At 51.0% G+C, this 24,257-nt stretch overlaps 1 protein-coding gene across 1 annotated transcript; it reads left to right on the forward strand.

Moving 5' to 3' along the window:
* On the forward strand, nt 1-23,745 carry LOC147084815 (uncharacterized). Its single transcript, XM_085979532.1, has 2 exons — nt 1-141; nt 19,824-23,745. Exon 2 carries the CDS (start codon nt 19,856-19,858, stop codon nt 22,391-22,393), a length of 2,538 nt encoding a protein of 845 aa, XP_085835658.1. The 5' UTR covers nt 1-141; nt 19,824-19,855; the 3' UTR covers nt 22,394-23,745.
* Nucleotides 23,746-24,257: the final 512 nt, after the last annotated feature.

Here is a 24,257-nt window from a genome sequence, read left to right on the forward strand (position 1 = left end):
GGGAGGAGGAGGAACCGAGTCGGCGGACCGAGGAGGGAGAAGGCGAGTGTCAGAGGTCACCGGCCGCCCCGTCGCCCCCAACAACCGTCGCCGGGGAGCGGCCCTTAGCAACGGAGGGGGGGGGGAAGGAACCAGGCTTGGGTGAGTATTATGGGCTGGGATATCTCCCCAATACAGGGAGAGAGAGGGGGATATGGGTGAGTATTATGGGCTGGAATATCCCCCCAATACAGGGAGAGAGAGGGGGATATGGGTGAGTATTATGGGCTGGAATATCCCCCCAATACAGGGCGAGAGAGGGGGATATGGGTGAGTATTATGGGCTGGAATATCCCCCCAATACAGGGAGAGAGAGGGGGATATGGGTGAGTATTATGGGCTGGAATATCCCCCCAATACAGGGAGAGAGAGGGGGATATGGGTGAGTATTATGGGCTGGAATATCCCCCAATTCAGGGAGTGAGAGGGATATGGGTGAGTATTATGGGCTGGGATATCCCCCCCAATACAGGGAGAGAGGGGGATATGGGTGAATATTATGGGCTGGGATATCCACCCAATACAGGGAGCGAGGGGGGATATGGGTGAGTATTATGGGCTGGAATATCCACCCAATACAGGGAGACAGAGGGGGATATGTGTGAATATTATCAAAAAGGAAAAGGAGGTGGGGTGGCCTTGTTAGTAAAGGATGAAATCAGAGCAATAGTGAGAAAGGATATTGGCTCAGAAAATGTAGAATCAGCCTGGGTGGAGCTAAGAAGCACCAAGGGGCAGAAAACATTGGCGGGAGTTGTCTATAGGCCTCCAAACAGTAGTGGTAATGTAGGAGATGGCATCCAACAGGAAATTAGAGATGTGTGTAACAAGGGCACTACAGTAATCATGGGTGACTTTAATCTACATATAGACTGGCCAAACCAAATTAGCAATAATACTGTGGAGGATGAATTCCTGGAGTGTGCACGAGATGGTTTTTTAGACCAGTGCGTTGAGGAGCCAAATAGGGAACAGGTTATCCTAGATTGGGTATTTTGCAATGAGAAGGGGTTAATTAATAATCTTGTTGTGCCGGCTCCTTTAGGGAAGAGTGACCATAACATGATAGAATTCTTCATTAAGATAGAAAGTGAAGAAGTCCAATCCGAAACTAGGGTCCTAAATCTAAATAAAGCAAACGACGATGGTATGAGGAGTGAGTTGGCGATGATAGATTGGGGAGCTTCATTAAAAGGCATGACGGTGGATAGGCAATGGCTAACATTTAAGGAACGAATGTATGAATATATATAATACAGTTATACATTCCTTTCTGGCGCAAAAACACAAAAGGAAAAGCGGCCCAACCATGGCTAACAAAAGAAATTAAGGATAGTATTAGATCCAAATAGGAGTAATATAAAGTTGCCAGAAAAAGTAGTAAGCCTGAGGATTGGGAGCAGTTTAGAGTTCAGCAAAAAAGGACCAAGAGACTGATTAAGAGGGGAAAAATAGAGTATGAGAGTAAACTTTCAAGGAACATAAAAGTGGACTGTAAAAGCTTCTACAAGTATGTAAAAAGAAAAAGATTAGTGAAGACAAATGTAGGTCCCTTGCAGTCTGAAACGGGAGAATTTATAATGGGGGACAAGGAAATGGCAGAGCAATTAAACAAATACTTTGGTTCTGTCTTCACGGAAGAGGACACAAATAACATCCCAGAAATGCGAGGGAACCAAGGGTCTAGTGAGAAGGAGGAGTTAAAGGAAATGAGTATTAGTAAAATTGGAGAAATTAATGGGACTGAAAGCCGATAAATCCCCAGGGCCTGATAATCTGCATTCCAGAGTACTAAAAGAAGTAGCCATGGAAATAGTGGATGCATTGGTTGTCATCTTCCAAAATTCTATAGATTATGGAACAGTTCCTGCAGATTGGAGAATAGCAAATGTAACCCCACTATTTAAAAAAGGAGGGAGAGAGAAAACGGGGAACTACAGACCGGTTAGCCTAACATCAGTAGCAGGGAAAATGCTAGAGTCTATTATAAAGGATGTGATAACAGGACATTTAGAAAATATCAACGGGATTAGACAAAGTCAACATGGATTTATGAAAGGGAAATCGTGTTTGACAAACCTACTGGAGTTTTTTGAGGATGTAACTGGTAGAATAGATAAGGGAGAACCAGTAGATGTGGTGTATTTGGATTTTCAGAAGGCCTTTGATAAAGTTCCACACAAGAGGTTAATGTGCAAAATTAAAACACATGGGATTGGGGGTAATATACTGGCATGGATTGAAAATTGGTTAACAGACAGGAAACAGAGAGTAGGAATAAATGGATCTTTCTTGGGGTGGCAGGTGGTGACTAGTGGGGTACCGCAGGGATCAGTGCTTGGGCCCCAGCTATTCACAATATATATCAATGAATTGGATGAGGGAACCAAATGTAATATTTCCAAGTTTGCTGACGACACAAAACTAGGTGGGATTGTGAGTTGTGAGGAGAATGCAAAGAGGCTTCAAGGCGATTTAGACAAGTTGAGTGAGTGGGCAAATACACGGCAGATGCAGTATAACGTGGATAAATGTGAAGTTATCCACTTCAGTAGGAAAAACAGAAAGGCAGAGTATTATTTAAATGGTGATAGATTGGGATATGTTGATGTACAAAGGTGTCATAGAAACATAGAAACATAGAAGCTAGGAGCAGGAGTCGGCCATTCGGCCCTTCGAGCCTGCTCCGCCATTCAATGAAATCATGGCTGATCATCCAAATTCAGTACCCTGTCCCTGCCTTCTCCCCATATCCCTTGATCCCTTTAGCCTTAAGAAATATATCCAACTCTTTTTTGAATATATTTAATGAGCTGGCCTCCACCGCCCTCTGTGGCAGAGAATTCCACAGGTTCACCACTCTCTGGGTGAAGAAATTCCTCCTCATCTCTGTCCTAAATGGCCTACCCCTTATCCTTAGACTATGACCCCTGGTTCTGGACTCCCCGGCCATCATAAACATCCTTCCTGCATCTAGTCTGTCCAGGCCTGACAGAATTTTATAAGTTTCGATGAGATCCCCTCTCAATCTTCTAAACTCCAGTGAGTATAAGCCCAATCGACACAATCTCTCCTCATACGTCATTCCTGCTATCCCAGGTATCAGCCTGGTGAACCTTCGCTGCACTCCTTCCATGGCAAGAACGTCCTTCCTCACGTAAGGTGACCAAAACTGCACTAGTGTCCTTGTACACCAGTACACCAGTCACTGAAAGCAGACATGCAGGTGCAGCAAGCAGTTAGGAAGGCAAATGGTATGTTGGCCTTCATTGCAAGAGGATTTGAGTACAGGAGCAAGGATGTCTTACTCCAGTTATACAGGGCCTTGGTGAGACCACACCTGGAGTACTGTGTGCAGTTTTGGTCTCCTTACCTAAGAAAGGATATATTTGCCATAGAGGGAGTGCAGCGAAGGTTCACCAGACTGATTCCTGGGATGGCAGGACTGTCATATGAGGAGAGATTGGGTCGACGAGATCTGTATTCACTAGAGTTTAGAAGAATGAGAGGGGGATCTCATTGAAACGTATAAAATTCTGACAGGGCTAGACAGACTGGATGCAGGAAGGTTGTTTCCCCTGGCCGGGAGTGTGTTAATATTTACAGGGGGTCCCCGGGAGTGTGTTACTATTTACAGAGCGTCTCCGAGAGTGTGTTAACATTCACAGGGAGTGCCCGGGAGTGTGTTAATATTTACAGGGGGTCTCTGGGAGTGTGTTAATATTTACAGGGTGTCCCCGGGAGTGTGTTAATATTTACAAGGTGTCTCCGGGAGTGTGTTAATATTTACAGGGTGTCCCCGGGAGTGTGTTAATATTTACAGGGTGTCTCCGGGAGTGTGTTAATATTTACAGGGGGTCTCCGGGAGTGTGTTAATATTTACAGGGTGTCTCCGGGAGTGTGTTAATATTTACAGGGTGTCCCCGGGAGTGTGTTAATATTTACAGGGTGTCCCTGGGAGTCTGTCAATATTTACAGGGCGTTCCCGGGAGTGTGTTAATATTTATAGGGTGTCTCCGGGAGTGTGTTAATATTTACAGGGGGTCTCCGGGAGTGTGTTAATATTTACAGGGGGTCTCCGGGAGTGTGTTAATATTTACAGGGTGTCTCCGGGAGTGTGTTAATATTTACAGGGTGTCCCCGGGAGTGTGTTAATATTTACAAGGTGTCTCCGGGAGTGTGTTAATATTTACAGGGCGTTCCCGGGAGTGTGTTAATATTTACAGGGTGTCCCCGGGAGTGTGTTAATATTTACAGGGTGTCCCCGGGAGTGTGTTAATATTTACAAGGTGTCTCCGGGAGTCTGTCAATATTTACAGGGCGTTCCCGGGAGTGTGTTAATATTTATAGGGTGTCTCCGGGAGTGTGTTAATATTTACAGGGGTCTCCGGGAGTGTGTTAATATTTACAGGGGGTCTCCGGGAGTGTGTTAATATTTACAGGGTGTCCCTGGGAGTGTGTTAATATTTACAATGGGTCCCCGGGAGTGTGTTAATATTTACAGGGGGTCCCCAGGAGTGTGTTAATATTTACGTGGTGTCCCCGGGAGTGTGTTAATATTTACAGGGGGTCTCCGGGAGTGTGTTAATATTTACAGTGGGTCCCAGGAATGTGTTAATATTTACAGGGGGTCCTCCGGGAGTGTGTTAATATTTACAGGGGGTCTCCGGGAGTGTGTTAATATTTACAGGGGGTCTCCGGGAGTGTGTTAATATTTACAGGGGTCTCCGGGAGTGTGTTAATATTTACAGGGGGTCTCCGGGAGTGTGTTAATATTTACAGGGTGTCCCTGGGAGTGTGTTAATATTTACAATGGGTCCCCGGGAGTGTGTTAATATTTACAGGGGGTCCCCAGGAGTGTGTTAATATTTACGTGGTGTCCCCGGGAGTGTGTTAATATTTACAGGGGGTCTCCGGGAGTGTGTTAATATTTACAGTGGGTCCCAGGAATGTGTTAATATTTACAGGGGGTCCTCCGGGAGTGTGTTAATATTTACAGGGGGTCCCCGGGAGTGTGTTAATATTTACAGTGTGTCCCCGGGAGTGTGTTAATATTTACAGGGCGTCTCCGGGAGTGTGTTACTATTTACAGGGGGTCCCGGGATTGTGTTAATATTTACAGGGGGTCTCCGGGAGTGTGTTAATTTTCACAGGCAGTCTCCGGGAGTGTGTTAATATTTACAGGGGGTCTCCGGGAGTGTGTTAATACTTACAGGGGGTCTCCGGGAGTGTGTTAATATTTACAGGGGGTCCCCGGGAGTGTGTTAATTTTCACAGGCAGTCTCCGGGAGTGTGTTAATATTTACAGGGGGTCTCCGGGAGTGTGTTAATACTTACAGGGGGTCTCCGAAAGTGTGTTAATATTTACAGGGCGTCTCCGGGAGTGTGTTAATATTTACAGGGGGTCTCCGGGAGTGTGTTAATATTTACAGGGGGTCTCCGGGGGTGTGTTAATATTTACAAGGTGTCCCCGGGAGTGTGTTAATATTTACAGGGTGTCCCCGGGAGTGTGTTAATATTTACAGGGGGTCTCCGGGAGGGTGTTAATATTTACAGGGTGTCTCCGGGAGTGTGTTAATATTTACAGGGTGTCTCCGGGAGTGTGTTAATATTTACAGGGGGTCTCCGGGGGTGTGTTAATATTTACAGGGTGTCTCCGGGAGTGTGTTAATATTTATAGGGTGTCTCCGGGAGTGTGTTAATATTTACAGGGGGTCTCCGGGAGTGTGTTAATATTTACAGGGTGTCCCGGGATTGTGTTAATATTTACAGGGAGTCTCCGGGAGTGTGTTAATATTTACAGGGTCCCCGGGAGTGTGTTAATATTTACAGGGGGTCCCTGGGAGTGTGTCAATATTTAAAGGGTCTCTGGGAGTGTGTTAATATTTACAGGGGGTCTCCGGGAGTGTGTTAATATTTACAGGGTGTCTCCAGGAGTGTGTTAATATTTACAGGGGGTCTCTGGGAGTGTGTTAATATTTACATGGTGTCCCCGGGAGTGTGTTAATATTTACAGGGGGTCTCCGGGAGTGTGTTAATATTTACAGTGGGTCCCAGGATTGTGTTAATATTTACAGGGGGTCCCCAGGAGTGTGTTAATATTTACATGGTGTCCCCGGGAGTGTGTTAATATTTACAGGGGGTCTCCGGGAGTGTGTTAATATTTACAGTGGGTCCCAGGAGTGTGTTAATATTTACAGGGTGTCCCCGGGAGTGTGTTAATATTTACAGGGGGTCTCCAGGAGTGTGTTAATGTTTACAGGGGGTCCCCGGGAGTGTGTTAATATTTACAGGGGGTCTCCGGGAGTGTGTTAATATTTACAGGGGGTCTCCGGGAGTGTGTTACTATTTACAGGGGGTCCCGGGATTGTGTTAATATTTACAGGGGGGTCTCCGGGAGTGTGTTAATATTTACAGGGCGTCTCCGGGAGTGTGTTAATATTTACAGTGTGTCCCCGGGAGTGTGTTAATATTTACAGGGTGTCCCCTGGAGTGTGTTAATATTTACAGGGTGTCTCCGGGAGTGTGTTAATATTTACAGGGGGTCTCCGGGAGTGTGTTAATATTTACAGGGGGTCTCCAGGAGTGTGTTAATATTTACAGGGGGTCTCCGGGAGTGTGTTACTATTTACAGGGTGTCCCCGGGAGTGTGTTAATATTTACAGGGTGTCCCCGGGAGTGTGTTAATATTTACAGGGGGTCTCCGGGAGTGTGTTAATATTTACAGAGGGTCTCCGGGAGTGTGTTAATATTTACAGGGGGTCTCCAGGAGTGTGTTAATATTTACAGGGGGTCTCCGGGAGCGTGTTACTATTTACAGGGGGTCCCGGGATTGTGTTAATATTTACAGGGGGGTCTCCAGGAGTGTTAATATTTACAGGGCGTCTCCGGGAGTGTGTTAATATTTACAGTGTGTCCCCGGGAGTGTGTTAATATTTACAGGGTGTCCCCTGGAGAGTGTTAATATTTACAGGGCGTCTCCGGGAGTGTGTTAATATTTACAGGGTCTCCGGGAGTGTGTTAATATTTACAGGGGCTCCCCGGGAGTGTGTTAATATTTACAGGGTGTCCCCGGGAGTGTGTTAATATTTACAGGGGGTCTCCAGGAGTGTGTTAATATTTACAGGGCGTCTCCGGGAGTGTGTTAATATTTACAGTGTGTCCCCAGGAGTGTGTTAATATTTACAGGGTGTCCCCTGGAGTGTGTTAATATTTGCAGGGTGTCTCCGGGAGTGTGTTAATATTTACAGGATGTCTCCAGGAGTGTGTTAATATTTACAGGGGGTCTCCGGGAGTGTGTTAATATTTACAGGGGGTCTCCGGGAGTGTGTTAATATTTACAGGGGGTCTCCGGGGGTGTTAATATTTACAGGGGGTCTCCGGGAGGGTGTTAATATTTACAGGGGGTCTCCGGGAGTGTGTTAATATTTACAGGGGGTCTCCGGGAGTGTGTTAATATTTACAGGGGGTCTCCGGGAGTGTGTTAATATTTACAGGGGGTGTCCGGGAGTGTGTTAATATTTACAGGGGGTCTCCGGGAGTGTGTTACTATTTACAGGGGGTCTCCGGGAGTGTGTTAATATTTACAGGGGGTCTCCGGGAGGGTGTTAATATTTACAGGGGGTCTCCGGGAGTGTGTTAATATTTACAGGGGGTGTCCGGGAGTGTGTTAATATTTACAGGGGGTCTCTGGGAGTGTGTTAATATTTACAGGGTGTCTCCGGGAGTGTGTTAATATTTCCAGGGGGTCCCCGGGAGAGTGTTAATATTTACAGGGGGTCTCCGGGAGTGTGTTAATATTTACAGGGGGTCTCCGGGAGTGTGTGACTATTTACAGGGTGTCCCCGGGAGTGTGTTAATATTTACAGGGTGTCTCCGGGAGTGTGTTAATATTTACAGGGGGTCTCTGGGAGTGTGTTAATATTGACAGGGGGTCTCCGGGATTGTGTTAATATTTACAGGGGGTCTCCGGGAGGGTGTTAATATTTACAGGGTGTCTCCGGCAGTGTGTTAATATTTACAGGGGGTCCCCGGGAGTGTGTTAATATTTACAGGGGGTCCCCGGGAGTGTGTTAATATTTACAGGGGGTCTCCGGGAGTGTGTTAATATTTACAGGGTGTCCCCGGGAGTGTGTTAATATTTACAGGGTGTCCCCGGGAGTGTGTTAATATTTACAGGGGGTCTCCGGGAGGGTGTTAATATTTACAGGGTGTCTCCGGGAGTGTGTTAATATTTACAGGGTGTCTCCGGGAGTGTGTTAATATTTACAGGGTGTCTCCGGGAGTGTGTTAATATTTACAGGGGGTCTCCAGGAGTGTGTTAATATTTACAGGGTGTCTCCGGGAGTGTGTTAATATTTATAGGGTGTCTCCGGGAGTGTGTTAATATTTACAGGGGGTCTCCGGGAGTGTGTTAATATTTACAGGGTGTCCCGGGATTGTGTTAATATTTACAGGGAGTCTCCGGGAGTGTGTTAATATTTACAGGGTCCCCGGGAGTGTGTTAATATTTACAGGGGGTCCCTGGGAGTGTGTCAATATTTACAGGGGGTCTCCGGGAGTGTGTTAATATTTACAGAGGGTCTCCAGGAGTGTGTTAATATTTACAGGGGGTCTCCAGGAGTGTGTTAATATTTACAGGGGGTCTCCGGGAGTGTGTTACTATTTACAGGGGGTCCCGGGATTGTGTTAATATTTACAGGGGGGTCTCCAGGAGTGTTAATATTTACAGGGCGTCTCCGGGAGTGTGTTAATATTTACAGTGTGTCCCCGGGAGTGTGTTAATATTTACAGGGTGTCCCCTGGAGAGTGTTAATATTTACAGGGCGTCTCCGGGAGTGTGTTAATATTTACAGGGTCTCCGGGAGTGTGTTAATATTTACAGGGGCTCCCCGGGAGTGTGTTAATATTTACAGGGTGTCCCCGGGAGTGTGTTAATATTTACAGGGGGTCTCCAGGAGTGTGTTAATATTTACAGGGCGTCTCCGGGAGTGTGTTAATATTTACAGTGTGTCCCCAGGAGTGTGTTAATATTTACAGGGTGTCCCCTGGAGTGTGTTAATATTTGCAGGGTGTCTCCGGGAGTGTGTTAATATTTACAGGATGTCTCCAGGAGTGTGTTAATATTTACAGGGGGTCTCCGGGAGTGTGTTAATATTTACAGGGCGTCTCCGGGAGTGTGTTAATATTTACAGGGGGTCTCCGGGGGTGTGTTAATATTTACAGGGGGTCTCCAGGAGGGTGTTAATATTTACAGGGGGTCTCCGGGAGTGTGTTAATATTTACAGGGGGTCTCCGGGAGTGTGTTAATATTTACAGGGGGTCTCCGGGAGTGTGTTAATATTTACAGGGGGTGTCCGGGAGTGTGTTAATATTTACAGGGGGTCTCCGGGAGTGTGTTACTATTTACAGGGGGTCTCCGGGAGTGTGTTAATATTTACAGGGGGTCTCCGGGAGGGTGTTAATATTTACAGGGGGTCTCCGGGAGTGTGTTAATATTTACAGGGGGTGTCCGGGAGTGTGTTAATATTTACAGGGGGTCTCTGGGAGTGTGTTAATATTTACAGGGTGTCTCCGGGAGTGTGTTAATATTTCCAGGGGGTCCCCGGGAGAGTGTTAATATTTACAGGGGGTCTCCGGGAGTGTGTTAATATTTACAGGGGGTCTCCGGGAGTGTGTGACTATTTACAGGGTGTCCCCGGGAGTGTGTTAATATTTACAGGGTGTCTCCGGGAGTGTGTTAATATTTACAGGGGGTCTCTGGGAGTGTGTTAATATTTACAGGGGGTCTCCGGGATTGTGTTAATATTTACAGGGGGTCTCCGGGAGGGTGTTAATATTTACAGGGTGTCTCCGGCAGTGTGTTAATATTTACAGGGGGTCCCCGGGAGTGTGTTAATATTTACAGGGGGTCCCCGGGAGTGTGTTAATATTTACAGGGTGTCCCCGGGAGTGTGTTAATATTTACAGGGTCTCCGGGAATGTGTTAATATTTACAGGGGGTCTCCGGGAGTGTGTTAATATTTAAAGGGTCTCCGGGAGTGTGTTAATATTTACAGGGTGTCTCCGGGAGTGTGTTAATATTTACAGGGTCTCCGGGAGTGTGTTAATATTTACAGGGGGTCCCTGGGAGTGTGTTAATATTTAAAGGGTCTCCGGGAGTGTGTTAATATTTACAGGGTGTCTCCAGGAGTGTGTTAATATTTAAAGGGGGTCTCCGGGAGTGTGTTAATATTTACAGGGTGTCCCCGGGAGTGTGTTAATATTTACAGGGGGTCCCCAGGAGTGTGTTAATATTTACAGGGTGTCCCTGGGAGTGTGTTAATATTTACAGGGGGTCTCTGGGAGTGCGTTAATATTTACAGTGGGTCCCAGGATTGTGTTAATATTTACAGGGCGTCTCCGGGAGTGTGTTAATATTTACAGGGGGTCCCCGGGAGTGTGTTAATATTTACAGTGTGTCCCCGGGAGTGTGTTAATATTTACAGGGGGTCTCCGGGAGTGTGTTACTATTTACAGGGGGTCCCGGGATTGTGTTAATATTTACAGGGGGTCTCCGGGAGTGTGTTAATTTTCACAGGGAGTCTCCGGGAGTGTGTTAATATTTACAGGGTCTCCGGGAGTGTGTTAATATTTACAATGGCTCCCCGGGAGTGTGTTAATATTTACAGGGTGTCCCCGGGAATGTGTTAATATTTACAGGGCGTCTCCAGGAGTGTGTTAATATTTACAGGGGGTCTCCGGGAGTGTGTTAATATTTACAGGGGGTCTCCGGGAGTGTGTTAATATTTACAGGGTGTCCCCGGGAGTGTGTTAATATTTACAGGGGGTCCCCGGGAGTATGTTAATATTTACAGGGGGTCCCCGGGAGTGTGTTAATATTTACAGGGGGTCTCCAGGAGTGTGTTAATATTTACAGGGTGTCCCCGGGAGTGTGTTAATATTTACAGGGGGTCTCCGGGAGTGTGTTAATATTTACAGGGGGTCTCCAGGAGTGTGTTAATATTTACAGGGTGTCTCCGGGAGTGTGTTAATATTTACAGGGGGTCTCCAGGAGTGTGTTAATATTTACAGGGTGTCTCCGGGAGTGTGTTAATATTTACAGGGGGTCTCCGGGAGTGTGTTAATATTTACAGGGTGTCCCCGGGAGTGTGTTAATATTTGCAGGGTGTCCCCGGGAGTGTGTTAATATTTACAGGGGGTCTCTGGGAGTGTGTTAATATTTACAGGGGGTCCCCGGGAGTGTGTTAATATTTACAGTGGGTCTCCGGGAGTGTGTTAATATTTATAGGGTGTCTCCGGGAGTGTGTTAATATTTACAGGGGGTCTCCGGGAGTGTATTAATATTTACAGGGGGTCTCCGGGAGTGTGTTAATTCTTACAGGGGGTCTCCGGGAGTGTGTTAATATTTACAGGGTGTCTCCGGGAGTGTGTTAATATTTACAGGGGGTCTCCGGGAGTGTGTTAATATTTACAGGGTGTCCCCGGGAGTGTGTTAATATTTACAGGGGGTCTCCGGGAGTGTGTTAATATTTACAGGGGGTCTCCAGGAATGTGTTAATATTTACAGGGTGTCTCCGGGAGTGTTAATATTTACAGGGGGTCTCCAGGAGTGTGTTAATATTTACAGGGTGTCTCCGGGAGTGTGTTAATATTTACAGGGGGTCTCCGGGAGTGTTAATATTTACAGGGGGTCTCCAGGAATGTGTTAATATTTACAGGGTGTCTCCGGGAGTGTTAATATTTACAGGGGGTCTCCAGGAATGTGTTAATATTTACAGGGTGTCTCCGGGAGTGTTAATATTTACAGGGGGTCTCCAGGAGTGTGTTAATATTTACAGGATGTCTCCGGGAGTGTGTTAATATTTACAGGGTGTCTCCGGGAGTGTGTTAATATTTACAAGGGGTCTCCGGGAGTGTGTTAATATTTACAGGGGGTCTGCGGGAGTGTGTTAATATTTACAGGGTGTCCCCGGGAGTGTGTTAATATTTGCAGGGTGTCCCCGGGAGTGTGTTAATATTTACAGGGGGTCTCTGGGAGTGTGTTAATATTTACAGGGGGTCTCCGGGAGTGTGTTAATATTTACAGGGGGTCTCCGGGAGTGTGTTAACATTCACAGGGGGTCCCTGGGAGTGTGTTAATATTTACAGGGTGTCCCTGGGAGTGTGTTAATATTTACAGGGGCTCTCCGGGAGTGTGTTAATATTTACAGGGGGTCTCCGGGAGTGTGTTAATATTTACAGGGTGTCTCCGGGAGTGTGTTAATATTTACAAGGGGTCCCCAGGAGTGTGTTAATATTTACAGGGTGTCCCCGGGAGTGTGTTAATATTTACAGGGGGTCTCCGGGAGTGTGTTAATATTTACAGCGGGTCTCCGGGAGTGTGTTAATATTTACAGGGGGTCCCCGGGAGTGTGTTAAAATTTACAGGGTGTTCCCGGGAGTATGTTAATATTTACAGGGGGTCTCCGGGAGTGTGTTAAAATTTACAGGGGGTCCCCGGGAGCATGTTAATATTTACAGGGGGTCCCCGGGAGTTTGTTAATATTTACAGGGGGTCTCCGGGAGTGTGTTAATATTTACAGGGTGTCCCCGGGAGTGTGTTAATATTTACAGGGGGTCTCCGGGAGTGTGTTAATATTTACAGGGGGTCTCCGGGAGTGTGTTAACATTCACAGGGGGTCCCTGGGAGTGTGTTAATATTTGCAGGGTGTCCCTGGGAGTGTGTTAATATTTACAGGGCGTCTCCGGGAGTGTGTTAATATTTACAGGGGGTCTCCGGGAGTGTGTTAATATTTACAGGGTGTCTCCGGGAGTGTGTTAATATTTACAAGGGGTCCCCAGGAGTGTGTTAATATTTACAGGGTGTCCCCGGGAGTGTGTTAATATTTACAGGGTGTCTCCGGGAGTGTGTTAATATTTACAGCGGGTCCCCGGGAGTGTGTTAATATTTACAGGGTGTCCCCGGGAGTGTGTTAATATTTACAGGGGGTCTCCGGGAGTGTGTTAATATTTACAGCGGGTCTCCGGGAGTGCGTTACTATTTACATGGGGTCCCCGGGAGTGTGTTAATATTTACAGGGTGTCCCCGGGAGTATGTTAATATTTACAGGGGGTCCCCGGGAGTGTGTTCATATTTACAGTGGGCCTCCGGGACTGTTAATGTTTACAGGGTACAGGGTGCCCCCGGTAGTGTGTTAATATTTACAGGGTGTCCCCGGGAGTGTGTTAATATTTACAGGGTGTCCCCGGGAGTGTGTTAATATTTACATGGGGTCTCCGGGAGTGTGTTAATATTTACAGAGGGTCTCCGGGAGTGTGTTAATATTTACAGGGGGTCTCCGGGAGTGTGTTAATATTTACAGGGGGTCTCCGGGAGTGTGTTAATATTTACAGGGGGTCTCCGGGAGTGTGTTAATATTTACAGGGGGTCTCCGGGAGTGTGTTAATATTTACAGGGGGTCTCCGGGAGTGTGTTAATATTTACAGGGCGTCGCTGGGAGTGTGTTAATATTTATAGGGTGTCTCCGGGAGAGTGTTAATATTTACATTGTGTCCCTGGGAGTGTGTTAATATTTACAGGGTGTCCCCGGGAGTGTGTTAATATTTACAGGGTGTCTCCGGGAGTGTGTTAATATTTACAGGATGTCTCCGGGAGTGTGTTAATATTTACAAGGGGTCTCCGGGAGTGTGTTAATATTTACAGGGGTCTCCGGGGGTGTGTTAATATTTACAGGGTGTCTCCGGGAGTGTGTTAATATTTACAGGGTGTCCCCGGGAGTGTGTTAATATTTACAGGGGGTCTCCGGGAGTGTGTTAATATTTACAGGGGGTCCCTGGGAGTGCGTTAATATTTACAGGGGGTCTCCGGGAGTGCGTTAATATTTACAGGAGGTGTCCGGGAGTGTGTTAAAATTTACAGGGGGTCCCCGGGAGTGTATTAATATTTACAGGGCGTCTCCGGGAGTGTGTTAATATTTACAGGGGGTCTCCGGGAGTGTGTTAATATTTACAGGGGGTCTCCAGGAGTGTGTTACTATTTACAGGGTGTCTCCGGGAGTGTGTTAATATTTACAGGGGGTCTCCGGGAGTGTGTTAATATTTACAGGGTGTCTCCGGGAGTGTGTTAATATTTACATTGTGTCCCTGGGAGTGTGTTAATATTTACAGGGTGTCCCCGGGAGTGTGTTAATATTTACAGGGTGTCTCCGGGAGTGTGTTAATATTTACAGGGTGTCTCCGGGAGTGTGTTAATATTTACAGGGGGTCTCCGGGAGTGTGTTAATATTTACAGGGGGTCTCCGAAAGTGTGTTAATATTTACAGGGGGTCTCCGGGAGTGTGTTAATATTTACAGGGGTCTCCGGGGGTGTGTTACTATTTACAGGGGGTCTCCGGGAGTGTGTTAATATTTACAGGGGGTCTCCGGGAGTGTGTTAATATTTACAGGGGGTCTCCGGGAGTGTGTTAATATTTACAGGGGGTCTCCGGGAGTGTGTTAACATTCACAGGGGGTCCCTGGGAGTGTGTTAATATTTTCAGGGTGTCCCTGGGAGTGTGTTAATATTTACAGGATGTCTCCGGGAGTGTGTTAATATTTACAGGGGGTCTCCGGGAGTGTGTTAATATTTACAGGGTGTCTCCGGGAGTGTGTTAATATTTACAGGGGGTCTCCGGGAGTGTGTTAATATTTACAGGGGCCTCCGGGTGTGTGTTAATATTTACAGGGTGTCCCCGGGAGTGTGTTAATATTTACATTGTGTCCCTGGGAGTGTGTTAATATTTACAGGGTGTTCCCGGGAGTGTGTTAATATTTACAGGGTGTCTCCGGGAGTGTGTTAATATTTACAGGGTGTCTCCGGGAGTGTGTTAATATTTACAGGGGGTCTCCGGGAGTGTGTTAATATTTACAGGGTGTCCCCGGGAGTGTGTTAATATTTACAGGGGGTCTCCGGGAGTGTGTTAATATTTGCAGGGGGTCTCCGGGAGTGTGTTAATATTTACAGGGGTTCTCCGGGGGTGTGTTAATATTTACAGGGGATCCCCGGGAGTGTGTTAATATTTACAGGGGGTCTCCGGGAGTGTGTTAATATTTTCAGGGTGTCCCCGGGAGTGTGTTAATATTTACAGGGTGTCCCCGGGAGTGTGTTAATATTTACAGGGTGTCCCCGGGAGTGTGTTAATATTTACAGGGGGTCTCCGGGAGTGTGTTAATATTTACAGGGGGTCTCCGGGAGTGTGTTAATATTTACAGGGTGTCCCCGGGAGTGTGTTAATATTTACAGGGTGTCCCCGGGAGTGTGTTAATATTTACAGGGTGTCCCCGGGAGTGTGTTAATATTTACAGGGCGTCTCCGGGAGTGTGTTAATATTTACAGGGTCTCTCCGGGAGTGTGTTAATATTTACAGGGGTCCCCGGGAGTGTGTTAATATTTACAGGGTCTCTCTGGGAGTGTGTTAATATTTACAGGGTGTCTCCGGGAGTGTGTTAATATTTACAGGGGGTCTCCGGGAGTGTGTTAATATTTACAGGGTGTCCCCGGGAGTGTGTTAATATTTACAGGGGGTCTCCGGGAGTGTGTTAATATTTACAGGGTGTTTCCGGGAGTGTGTTAATATTTACAGGGTGTCCGGGAGTGTGTTAATATTCACAGGGTGTCCCCGGGAGTGTGTTAATATTTACAGGGGGTCTCCGGGAGTGTGTTAATATTTACAGGGGGTCTCCGGGAGTGTGTTAATATTTACAGAGGGTCTCCGGGAGTGTGTTAATATTTACAGGGGGTCTCCGGGAGTGTGTTAATATTTACAGGGTGTCTCCGGGAGTGTGTTAATATTTACAGGGTGTCTCCGGGAGTGTGTTCATATTTACAGGGTGTCTCCGGGAGTGTGTTAATATTTACAGGGGGTCTCCGGGAGTGTGTTAATATTTACAGGGGGTCTCCGGGAGTGTGTTAATATTTACAGGGGTCCCCGGGAGTGTGTTAATATTTACAGGGTGTCCCCGGGAGTGTGTTAATATTTACAGGGTGTCCCCGGGAGTGTGTTAATATTTACAGGGGGTCCCCGGGAGTGTGTTAATATTTACAGGGGTTCTCCGGGAGTGTGTTAATATTTACAGGGTGTCCCCGGGAGTGTGTTAATATTTACAGGATTTCCCCGGGAGAGAGTTAATATTTACAGGGTGTCTCCGGGAGTGTGTTAATATTCACAGGGGGTCTCCGGGAGTGTGTTAATATTCACAGGGTGTCCCCGGGAGTTTGTTAATATTTACATTGGGTCCCCAGGAGTGTGTTAATATTTACAGGAGGTCCCCAGTAGTGTGTTAATATTTAAAGGGGGTCCTCGGGAGTGTGTTAATATTTACAGGGGGTCCCCGGGAGTGTGTTAATATTTACAGGGGGTCTCCGGGAGTGTGTTAATATTTACAGGGGGTCCCCGGGAGTGTGTTAATATTTACAGGGTGACTCCGGGAGTGTGTTAATATTTACAGGGTGACTCCGGGAGTGTGTTAATATTTACAGGGGGTCTCCGGGAGTGTGTTCATATTTACAGGGGGTCTCCGGGAGTGTGTTAATATTTACAGGTGTCTCCGGGAGTGTGTTAATATTTACAGGGCGTCTCCGGGAGTGTGTTAATATTTACAGGGGGTCCCCGGGAGTGTGTTAATATTTACAGGGTGACTCCGGGAGTGTGTTAATATTTACAGGGGGTCCCCGGGAGTGTGTTAATATTTACAGGGGGTCCCCGGGAGTGTGTTAACATTTACAGGGTGACTCCGGGAGTGTGTTAATATTTACAGGGTGTCTCCGGGAGTGTGTTAATATTTACAGGGGTCTCCGGGAGTGTGTTAATATTTACAGGGGGTCCCCGGGAGTGTGTTAATATTTACAGGGGCTCCCCGGGAGTGTGTTAATATTTACAGGGGGTCCCCGGGAGTGTGTTAATATTTACAGGGGGTCCCCGGGAGTGTGTTAATATTTACAGGGTGACTCCGGGAGTGTGTTAATATTTACAGGGTGTCTCCGGGAGTGTGTTAATATTTACAGGGGTCTCCGGGAGTGTGTTAATATTTACAGGGGGTCCCCGGGAGTGTGTTAATATTTACAGGGGGTCTCCGGGAGTGTGTTAATATTTACAGGGTGTCCCCTGGCGTGTGTTAATATTTAAAGGGGATCCTCGGGAGTGTGTTAATATTTACAGGGGGTCTCCGGGAGTGTGTTAATATTTACAGGGGGTCTCCAGGAGTGTGTTAATATTTACAGGGGGTCTCCGGGAGTGTGTTAATATTTACTGGGGGTCTCCGGGAGTGTGTTAATATTTACAGGGGGTCTCCGGGAGTGTGTTAATATTTACTGGGGGTCTCCGGGAGTGTGTTAATATTTACAGGAGGTCCCCGGGAGTGTGTTAATATTTACAGGGGGTCTCCGGGAGTGTGTTAATATTTACAGGGGTCTCCGGGAGTGTGTTAATATTTACAGTGTGTCCCCGGGAGTGTGTTAATATTTACAGGGTGTCTCTGGGAGTGTGTTAATATTTACAGGGGGTCTCCGGGAGTGTGTTAATATTTACAGGGGGTCTCCGGGAGTGTGTTAATATTTACAGGGGGTCCCCGGGAGTGTGTTAATATTTACTGGGGGTCTCCGGGAGTGTGTTAATATTTACAGGGGTCTCCGGGAGTGTGTTAATCTTTACAGTGTGTCCCCGGGAGTGTGTTAATATTTACAGGGTGTCTCTGGGAGTATGTTAATATTTACAGGGTGTCTCCGGGCGTGTGTTAATATTTACAGGGTGTCTCCGGGAGTGTGTTAATATTTACAGGGGGTCTCCGGGAGTGTGTTAATATTTACAGGGGGTCTCCGGGAGTGTGTTAATATTTACAGGGGGTCCCCGGGAGTGTGTTAATATTTACAAGTGTATCCGGGAGTGTGTTAATATTTACAGGGTGTCTCCGGGAGTGTGTTAATATTTACAGGGGTCTCCGGGAGTGTGTTAATATTTACAAGTGTATCCGGGAGTGTGTTAATATTTACAGGGTGTCTCCGGGAGTGTGTTAATATTCACAGGGTGTCCCCGGGAGTGTGTTAATATTTACAGGGGGTCTCCGGGAGTGTGTTAATATTCACAGGGTGTCCCCGGGAGTGTGTTAATATTTACAGGGTGTCCCCGGGAGTGTGTTAATATTTACAGGGGGTCTCCGGGAGTGTGTTAATATTTACAGGGGGTCTCCGGGAGTGTGTTAATATTTACAAGTGTATCCGGGAGTGTGTTAATATTTACAGGGTGTCTCCGGGAGTGTGTTAATATTTACAGGGGGTCTCCGGGAGTGTGTTAATATTTACAGGGGGTCTCCGGGAGTGTGTTAATATTTACAGGGGGTCTCCGGGAGTGTGTTAATATTCACAGGGTGTCCCCGGGAGTGTGTTAATATTTACAGGGGGTCTCCGGGAGTGTGTTAATATTCACAGGGTGTCCCCGGGAGTGTGTTAATATTTACAGGGTGTCCCCGGGAGTGTGTTAATATTTACAGGTGGTCTCCGGGAGTGTGTTAATATTTACAGGGTGCCTCTGGGAGTGTGTTAATATTTACAGGGGGTCTCCGGGAGTGTGTTAATATTTACAGGGGGTCTCCGGGAGTGTGTTAATATTTACAGGGTGTCCCCGGGAGTGTGTTAATATTTACAGGGGGTCTCCGGGAGTGTGTTAATATTTACAGGGGGTCTCCGGGAGTGTGTTAATATTTACAGGGGGTCTCCGGGAGTGTGTTAATATTTACAGGAGGTCTCCGGGAGTGTGTTAATATTTACAGGGGGTCTCCGGGAGTGTGTTAATATTTACAGGGTGTCTCCGGGAGTGTGTTAATATTTACAGGAGGTCTCCGGGAGTGTGTTAATATTTACAGGAGGTCTCCGGGAGTGTGTTAATATTTACAGGGGATCTCCGGGAGTGTGTTAATATTTACAGGGGGTCTCCGGGAGTGTGTTAATATTTACAGGGGGTCCCCGGGAGTGTGTTAATATTTACAGGAGGTCTCCGGGAGTGTGTTAATATTTACAGGATGTCTCCGGGAGTGTGTTAATATTTACAGGGGGTCTCCGGGAGTGTGTTAATATTTACAGGGGGTCTCCGGGAGTGTGTTAATATTTACAGGGGGTCTCCGGGAGTGTGTTAATATTTACAGTGGGTCCTCGGGAGTGTGTTAATATTTACAGGGTGTCCCCGGGAGTGTGTTAATATTTACAGGGGGTCCCCGGGAGTGTGTTAATATTTACAGGAGGTCTCCGGGAGTGTGTTAATATTTACAGGAGGTCCCCGGGAGTGTGTTAATATTTACAGGGGGTCTCCGGGAGTGTGTTAATATTTACAGGTGGTCTCCGGGAGTGTGTTAATATTTACAGCGGGTCTCCGGGAGTGTGTTAATATTTACAGGGGGTCCCCGGGAGTGTGTTAATATTTACAGGAGGTCTCCGGGAGTGTGTTAATATTTACAGGGGGTCCCCGGGAGTGTGTTAATATTTACAGGAGGTCCCCGGGAGTGTGTTAATATTTACAGGGGGTCCCCGGGAGTGTGTTAATATTTACAGGGGATCTCCGGGAGTGTGTTAATATTTACAGGGGGTCTCCAGGAGTGTGTTAATATTTACAGGGGATCTCCGGGAGTGTGTTAATATTTACAGGGGGTCTCCGGGAGTGTGTTAATATTTACAGGAGGTCTCCGGGAGTGTGTTAATATTTACAGGAGGTCTCCGGGAGTGTGTTAATATTTACAGAGCGTTGTGTTTTGTGCAGATCTCGCCTCGCCGTGCCGGATAACGCGGAGGATGGAAGGCGCAGCCTCATTGCCTGAACCTGCGGCCGAGACCCCAGTGGCTGAGGACCCGGGGGAGGCTCTCGGGGTCCCCAGGCCCCCATACCGCTGCGGCTCCTGCCCCAAGAGCTTCCGCTACCCCTCGCAGCTGAAGCTCCACCAGCGCGGCCACCTGCGGGCCTCGGGCCGGACGCCCGGCCCCCGGCAGCCCCACGTCTGCCCGCTCTGCGGCAAGGCCTTCCTCTACCCCTCGCAGCTGGCCAAGCACCGGCAGGCCCATGCCGGCGAGCGGCCCTGCCGGTGCCCCGTGTGCGGCAAGGGGTTCTCTGCCGCCTCGGTGCTGCGGCGGCACCAGCTGATCCACACCGGCGAACGGCCGCACCGCTGCCCGGACTGCGGCAAGGCCTTCACCCAGTCCTCCCACCTCAAGACCCACCGCCGGCTGCACAGCGGGGAGCAGCCTTTCCCCTGCCCGCTCTGCCGCCGCGCCTTCCGGGCCCCTGCCGCCCTGGCCAAGCACCGCGCCGCACACTGCCAGCCCGGCCCTCACCGCTGCCTGTCCTGCGGCAAGGAGTTCGCCCGGGCCGACTCGCTGCGGGCCCACCAGCGGGCCCACGAGCCGGCCGGCACCGGCGCGCTCCTGCAGTGCCGGCTGTGCGAGCGGCGCTTCCCCTACCCGTCGCTGCTGCGGTCCCACGAGCGGGCGCACGCCGGCTCCTCCCAGCCTCGGGCCTACCCCTGCGGCTTCTGCCCCCGGGCCTTCTGCTACCCCTCGCAGCTGGCCATGCACCAGCGCACCCATACCGGGGAGCGGCCCTTCCGCTGCGGCCTGTGCGGGAAGGGCTTCACCGTACCCTCCAAGTTGCGCTCCCACCAGCACGTGCACACGGGCGACAAGCCCTTCAAGTGCGGGGCCTGCGGCAAAGGCTTCACCCAGTCCTCTGCCCTGCTGCGGCACCAGCACACCCACACCGGCGAGCGGGCCTACCGGTGTGGGGAGTGCGGCCGGGCCTTCGGGCAGGCCTCGCACCTCAAGGCCCACCAGCGGACGCACGGGGACGGGGCCCCGGGCCGCGCAGTGGCGGAGGGCGGCCCCTTCATCTGCACGGCCTGTGGCCGAGGCTTCAGCCGCTTCCGCTCGGTGGCGGCCCACCGCTGCCGGGAGGGGGGTGCGCCGGAACGGGCCTATCCCTGCGGCTACTGCCCCCGGGCCTTCCGCTACCCCTCGCAGCTGGCCCTGCACCGCCGGACGCACACCGGGGAGCGGCCTTTCCGCTGCGGCCTGTGCGGGAAGGGCTTCTGCGCCCCCTCCAAGCTGCGGGCCCACCAGCTCATCCACGGCGGCGAGCGGCCGTTCAAATGCGCGGCCTGCGGCAAGGGCTTTGCCCAGTCCTCGGCGCTGCTGCGGCACCAGCACACCCACACGGGCGAGGGGCGGCGCAAGCGGGCCCGGGCCCAGGAGGACCGGCCCTGCACCTGCCCGCACTGCCCCAAGCGCTTCCGCTACCCCTCCCAGCTGGCCATGCACGGCTCGGTCCACACGGGGGCCCGGCCCTTTCCCTGCGGCCTCTGTGGGCAGGCCTTCGCCTCCTCTTCCAAGCTGGGGGCCCACCAGCGACGCCGCCACGGGCCCGGCGGTCCGGAGGGGGGCCAGGGCCTGGAAAACGGGCAAGGCCCCGGGCCGGGCCTGGCCCCTGCCCCCCGCCTCCACCAGTGCCAGTTCTGCCCCAAGAGCTTCCTGTACCCCTCCCGCCTGACCCTACACCAGCGGGTCCACACGGGGGAGCGGCCTTTCCGCTGCGGCCTGTGCGGGAAAGGCTTCGCCGTCTCCTCAGCCCTGCTCCGCCACCGGCTCATTCATGCCGGCGAGCGGCCCTACGAGTGCGGGCAGTGCGGCCGGGCCTTCACCCAGTCCTCCCACCTCAAGACCCACCGGCGCCTGCATCTGGCGCCCAGGCCACGGGCCCCCTTCCAGTGCGAGCTCTGCCCCAAAGCCTTCCGGGCCCAGGCGGCCCTGGCCAAGCACCAGGCGGCCCACCAGCGGGCGGCGGGTCCCGCCAAGGCCCGGCGCAGGCGGCTGGAGCCCGGCGAGCGGCCTCACCAGTGCCCTGCCTGCCCCAAGGCCTTCCGCTACCCCTCCCAGCTCCGGGCCCACCAGCGGGCCCACGCCGGGGGCAAGGCTCCCGGGGCGGAGGAGGGCCCGAGCCCGCCCAAGCCCCAGCACGAGTGCCCGCTCTGCCACAAGCGCTTCCGCTACCCCTCCCAGGCGGCCAAGCACCAGCGGGCCCACACGGGGGAGAGGCCCTTCCGCTGCGGCCTGTGCGGGAAGGGTTTTGCCGTCTCCTCGGCCCTGCGCAGGCACCGGCTGGTGCACACCGGGGAGAGGCCGTACCGGTGCGGGGAGTGCGGACGGGCCTTCACCCAGTCCTCCCACCTCAAAACCCACCGCCAGAGAGTCCATCACCACAAGTCCGAACCCAGGCCCGAGCCGGGGCCTAGCCTGGATTCGCTCCCCGAGCCCTCCTCCGGGCCCACTGCCCCGTCGCCGTAGTGTCACCGACCTGCCCTGAATTGGCCTTGAATGGGGTTAAAATGGGGCGAGGGTGTGGGCGGCCTCTTCCGCTTTAGGGCGCGGCCCCATATTCAGGCCCGGGGTGCGTAGGTGCCCCCGGTCGAATTTATAACCCCGCCCCCCCCCCCACTCCGGGATTTGGGGGGAAGGGGGATGGATTGACCCGAGGAGGGGTGTTTTCGGACCGAGTGTCAACTTTCAAGGGCTCTTGGGGGGTCACTCACCACCGACACCACCCCCACTCCCACCCGCCCCCGCTCCCGGATGCTCCATCTCTCCTCCCAGACCACCGGCCCCTCCGCAGAGGCTGAACGGTCGGGGCAAGTGGTCTGGGCCAGAGGTCGAGGCCAGAGGTCAAGACAAGAGGTCAAGGCCAGAGGTCGAGGCTGCACGGTCAAGGCAAGAGGTCAAGGCAAGAGGTCGAGGGTGGACGGTCGAGGCTGGATGGTCAAGGCAAGAGGTCGAGGGTGGACAGTCAAGGCCAGAGGTCGAGGCTGCACGGTCAAGGCAAGAGGTCGAGGCCAGAGGTCGAGGCTGGATGGTCGAGGCCAGAGGTCGAGGCTGGACAGTCAAGGCAAGAGGTCGAGGCCACAGGTCAAGGCAAGAGGTCGAGGAACTCGGTTGAGGAGCCCCGCGAGCGTGGAGCGAGCGGACCCGATGGGAAACGACGGCGGGAGGAGCGCACTGACAACCACCCCGGGCGGAGAAGCTCGAGCGGGCGAGGATCACAGAACGGTCACAGCGCGGAAGAAGGCCAGTCGGCCCCTCGAGCCCGTGGCCGGATGGGGAGGAGTTCACCGGGGCCTTGGACCGGAGACGATTGGGCCCGTTCCCTTCCACCCCGCCCCCCGCAACATTGAGCGCTGAGGGACGCCCCGGAGCGCCCGCCCCACGATCTCACTCCCGCCCATTGCCCCACGCCGCCAGAACACTTGGCCACACAGAGAGAGGGGGAGAGACTTCTATCTTAGATGGAGAACGGAGTGAGAGAAATCCGAGAGAGAGAAGGCAGCGAGTGAGAGAGAGAAGATGGAGAGAGAGGATGCGGAGAGATTGAGACCTCGGACCTCAGTTGACCTTGGACACAGCGGAGAAGGGACCGGTTCTGACCCACTGCCCCACCCTGTTCCCCCCCTCGTCAGCCAGCCTTCGGGAGACCTTCGGCCTGGGGCTGGACTTGACCCCCCCCTGCCCAGGCACCACCGGTCAGTGTTGAAAGACTTGGGATCATCCTGTGTACTTCTCATGCTATTATACATATATATATATACATAGAAAACAAACTTCCCGTTCTACTGTCGATTCTCACTCAATAAAATGTGAAGTGGCCACTTTGCCGTCTAGTTGTGGAGCGATGGCTTCGGTTCCGCGGGCAGGAGAGCTGCGGGCTCCGTCCACCCCCCCCCCCGGCCGAGGTGGACGGCGGTGGGGCTGCAATTGGGGGGGGGGAGGGGGTCGGTGACCCCTGAGTTCGGGAGGAGGGAATCACCACAGTTTCCGAGTTCTTGGCCAGAGGAGACTAAACTCAGCCCCCGCCCGCCCCTGCCTCAGTGTCTGGCGCCTTGTAGACAGGAGCGAATGCAACACAATCCAGGAACAGGAGAAACAACCGGCCCTTTTCATAAGAAGATGCGAATTCGGAGCAGGAGGCGGCCATTCGGCCCCTCGAGCCTGCCCCGCCATTCAATCAGATCATGGCTGATCTTCGACCTCAAGTCCACTTTCCCGCCCGATCCCCGTATCCCTCGATTCCCCGAGAGTCCAATAATCCATCGATCTCGGCCTTGAATATACTCAACGACTGAGCCTCCACAGCCCTCTGGGGCAGAGAATTCCAAAGATT

This window comes from Somniosus microcephalus, unplaced genomic scaffold (genome assembly GCF_052327205.1).
Source record: "Somniosus microcephalus isolate GS21.2 unplaced genomic scaffold, FLI_Smic_1.0 unresolved_chr9, whole genome shotgun sequence".
In the NCBI taxonomy this organism is placed as follows: domain Eukaryota; kingdom Metazoa; phylum Chordata; class Chondrichthyes; order Squaliformes; family Somniosidae; genus Somniosus; species Somniosus microcephalus.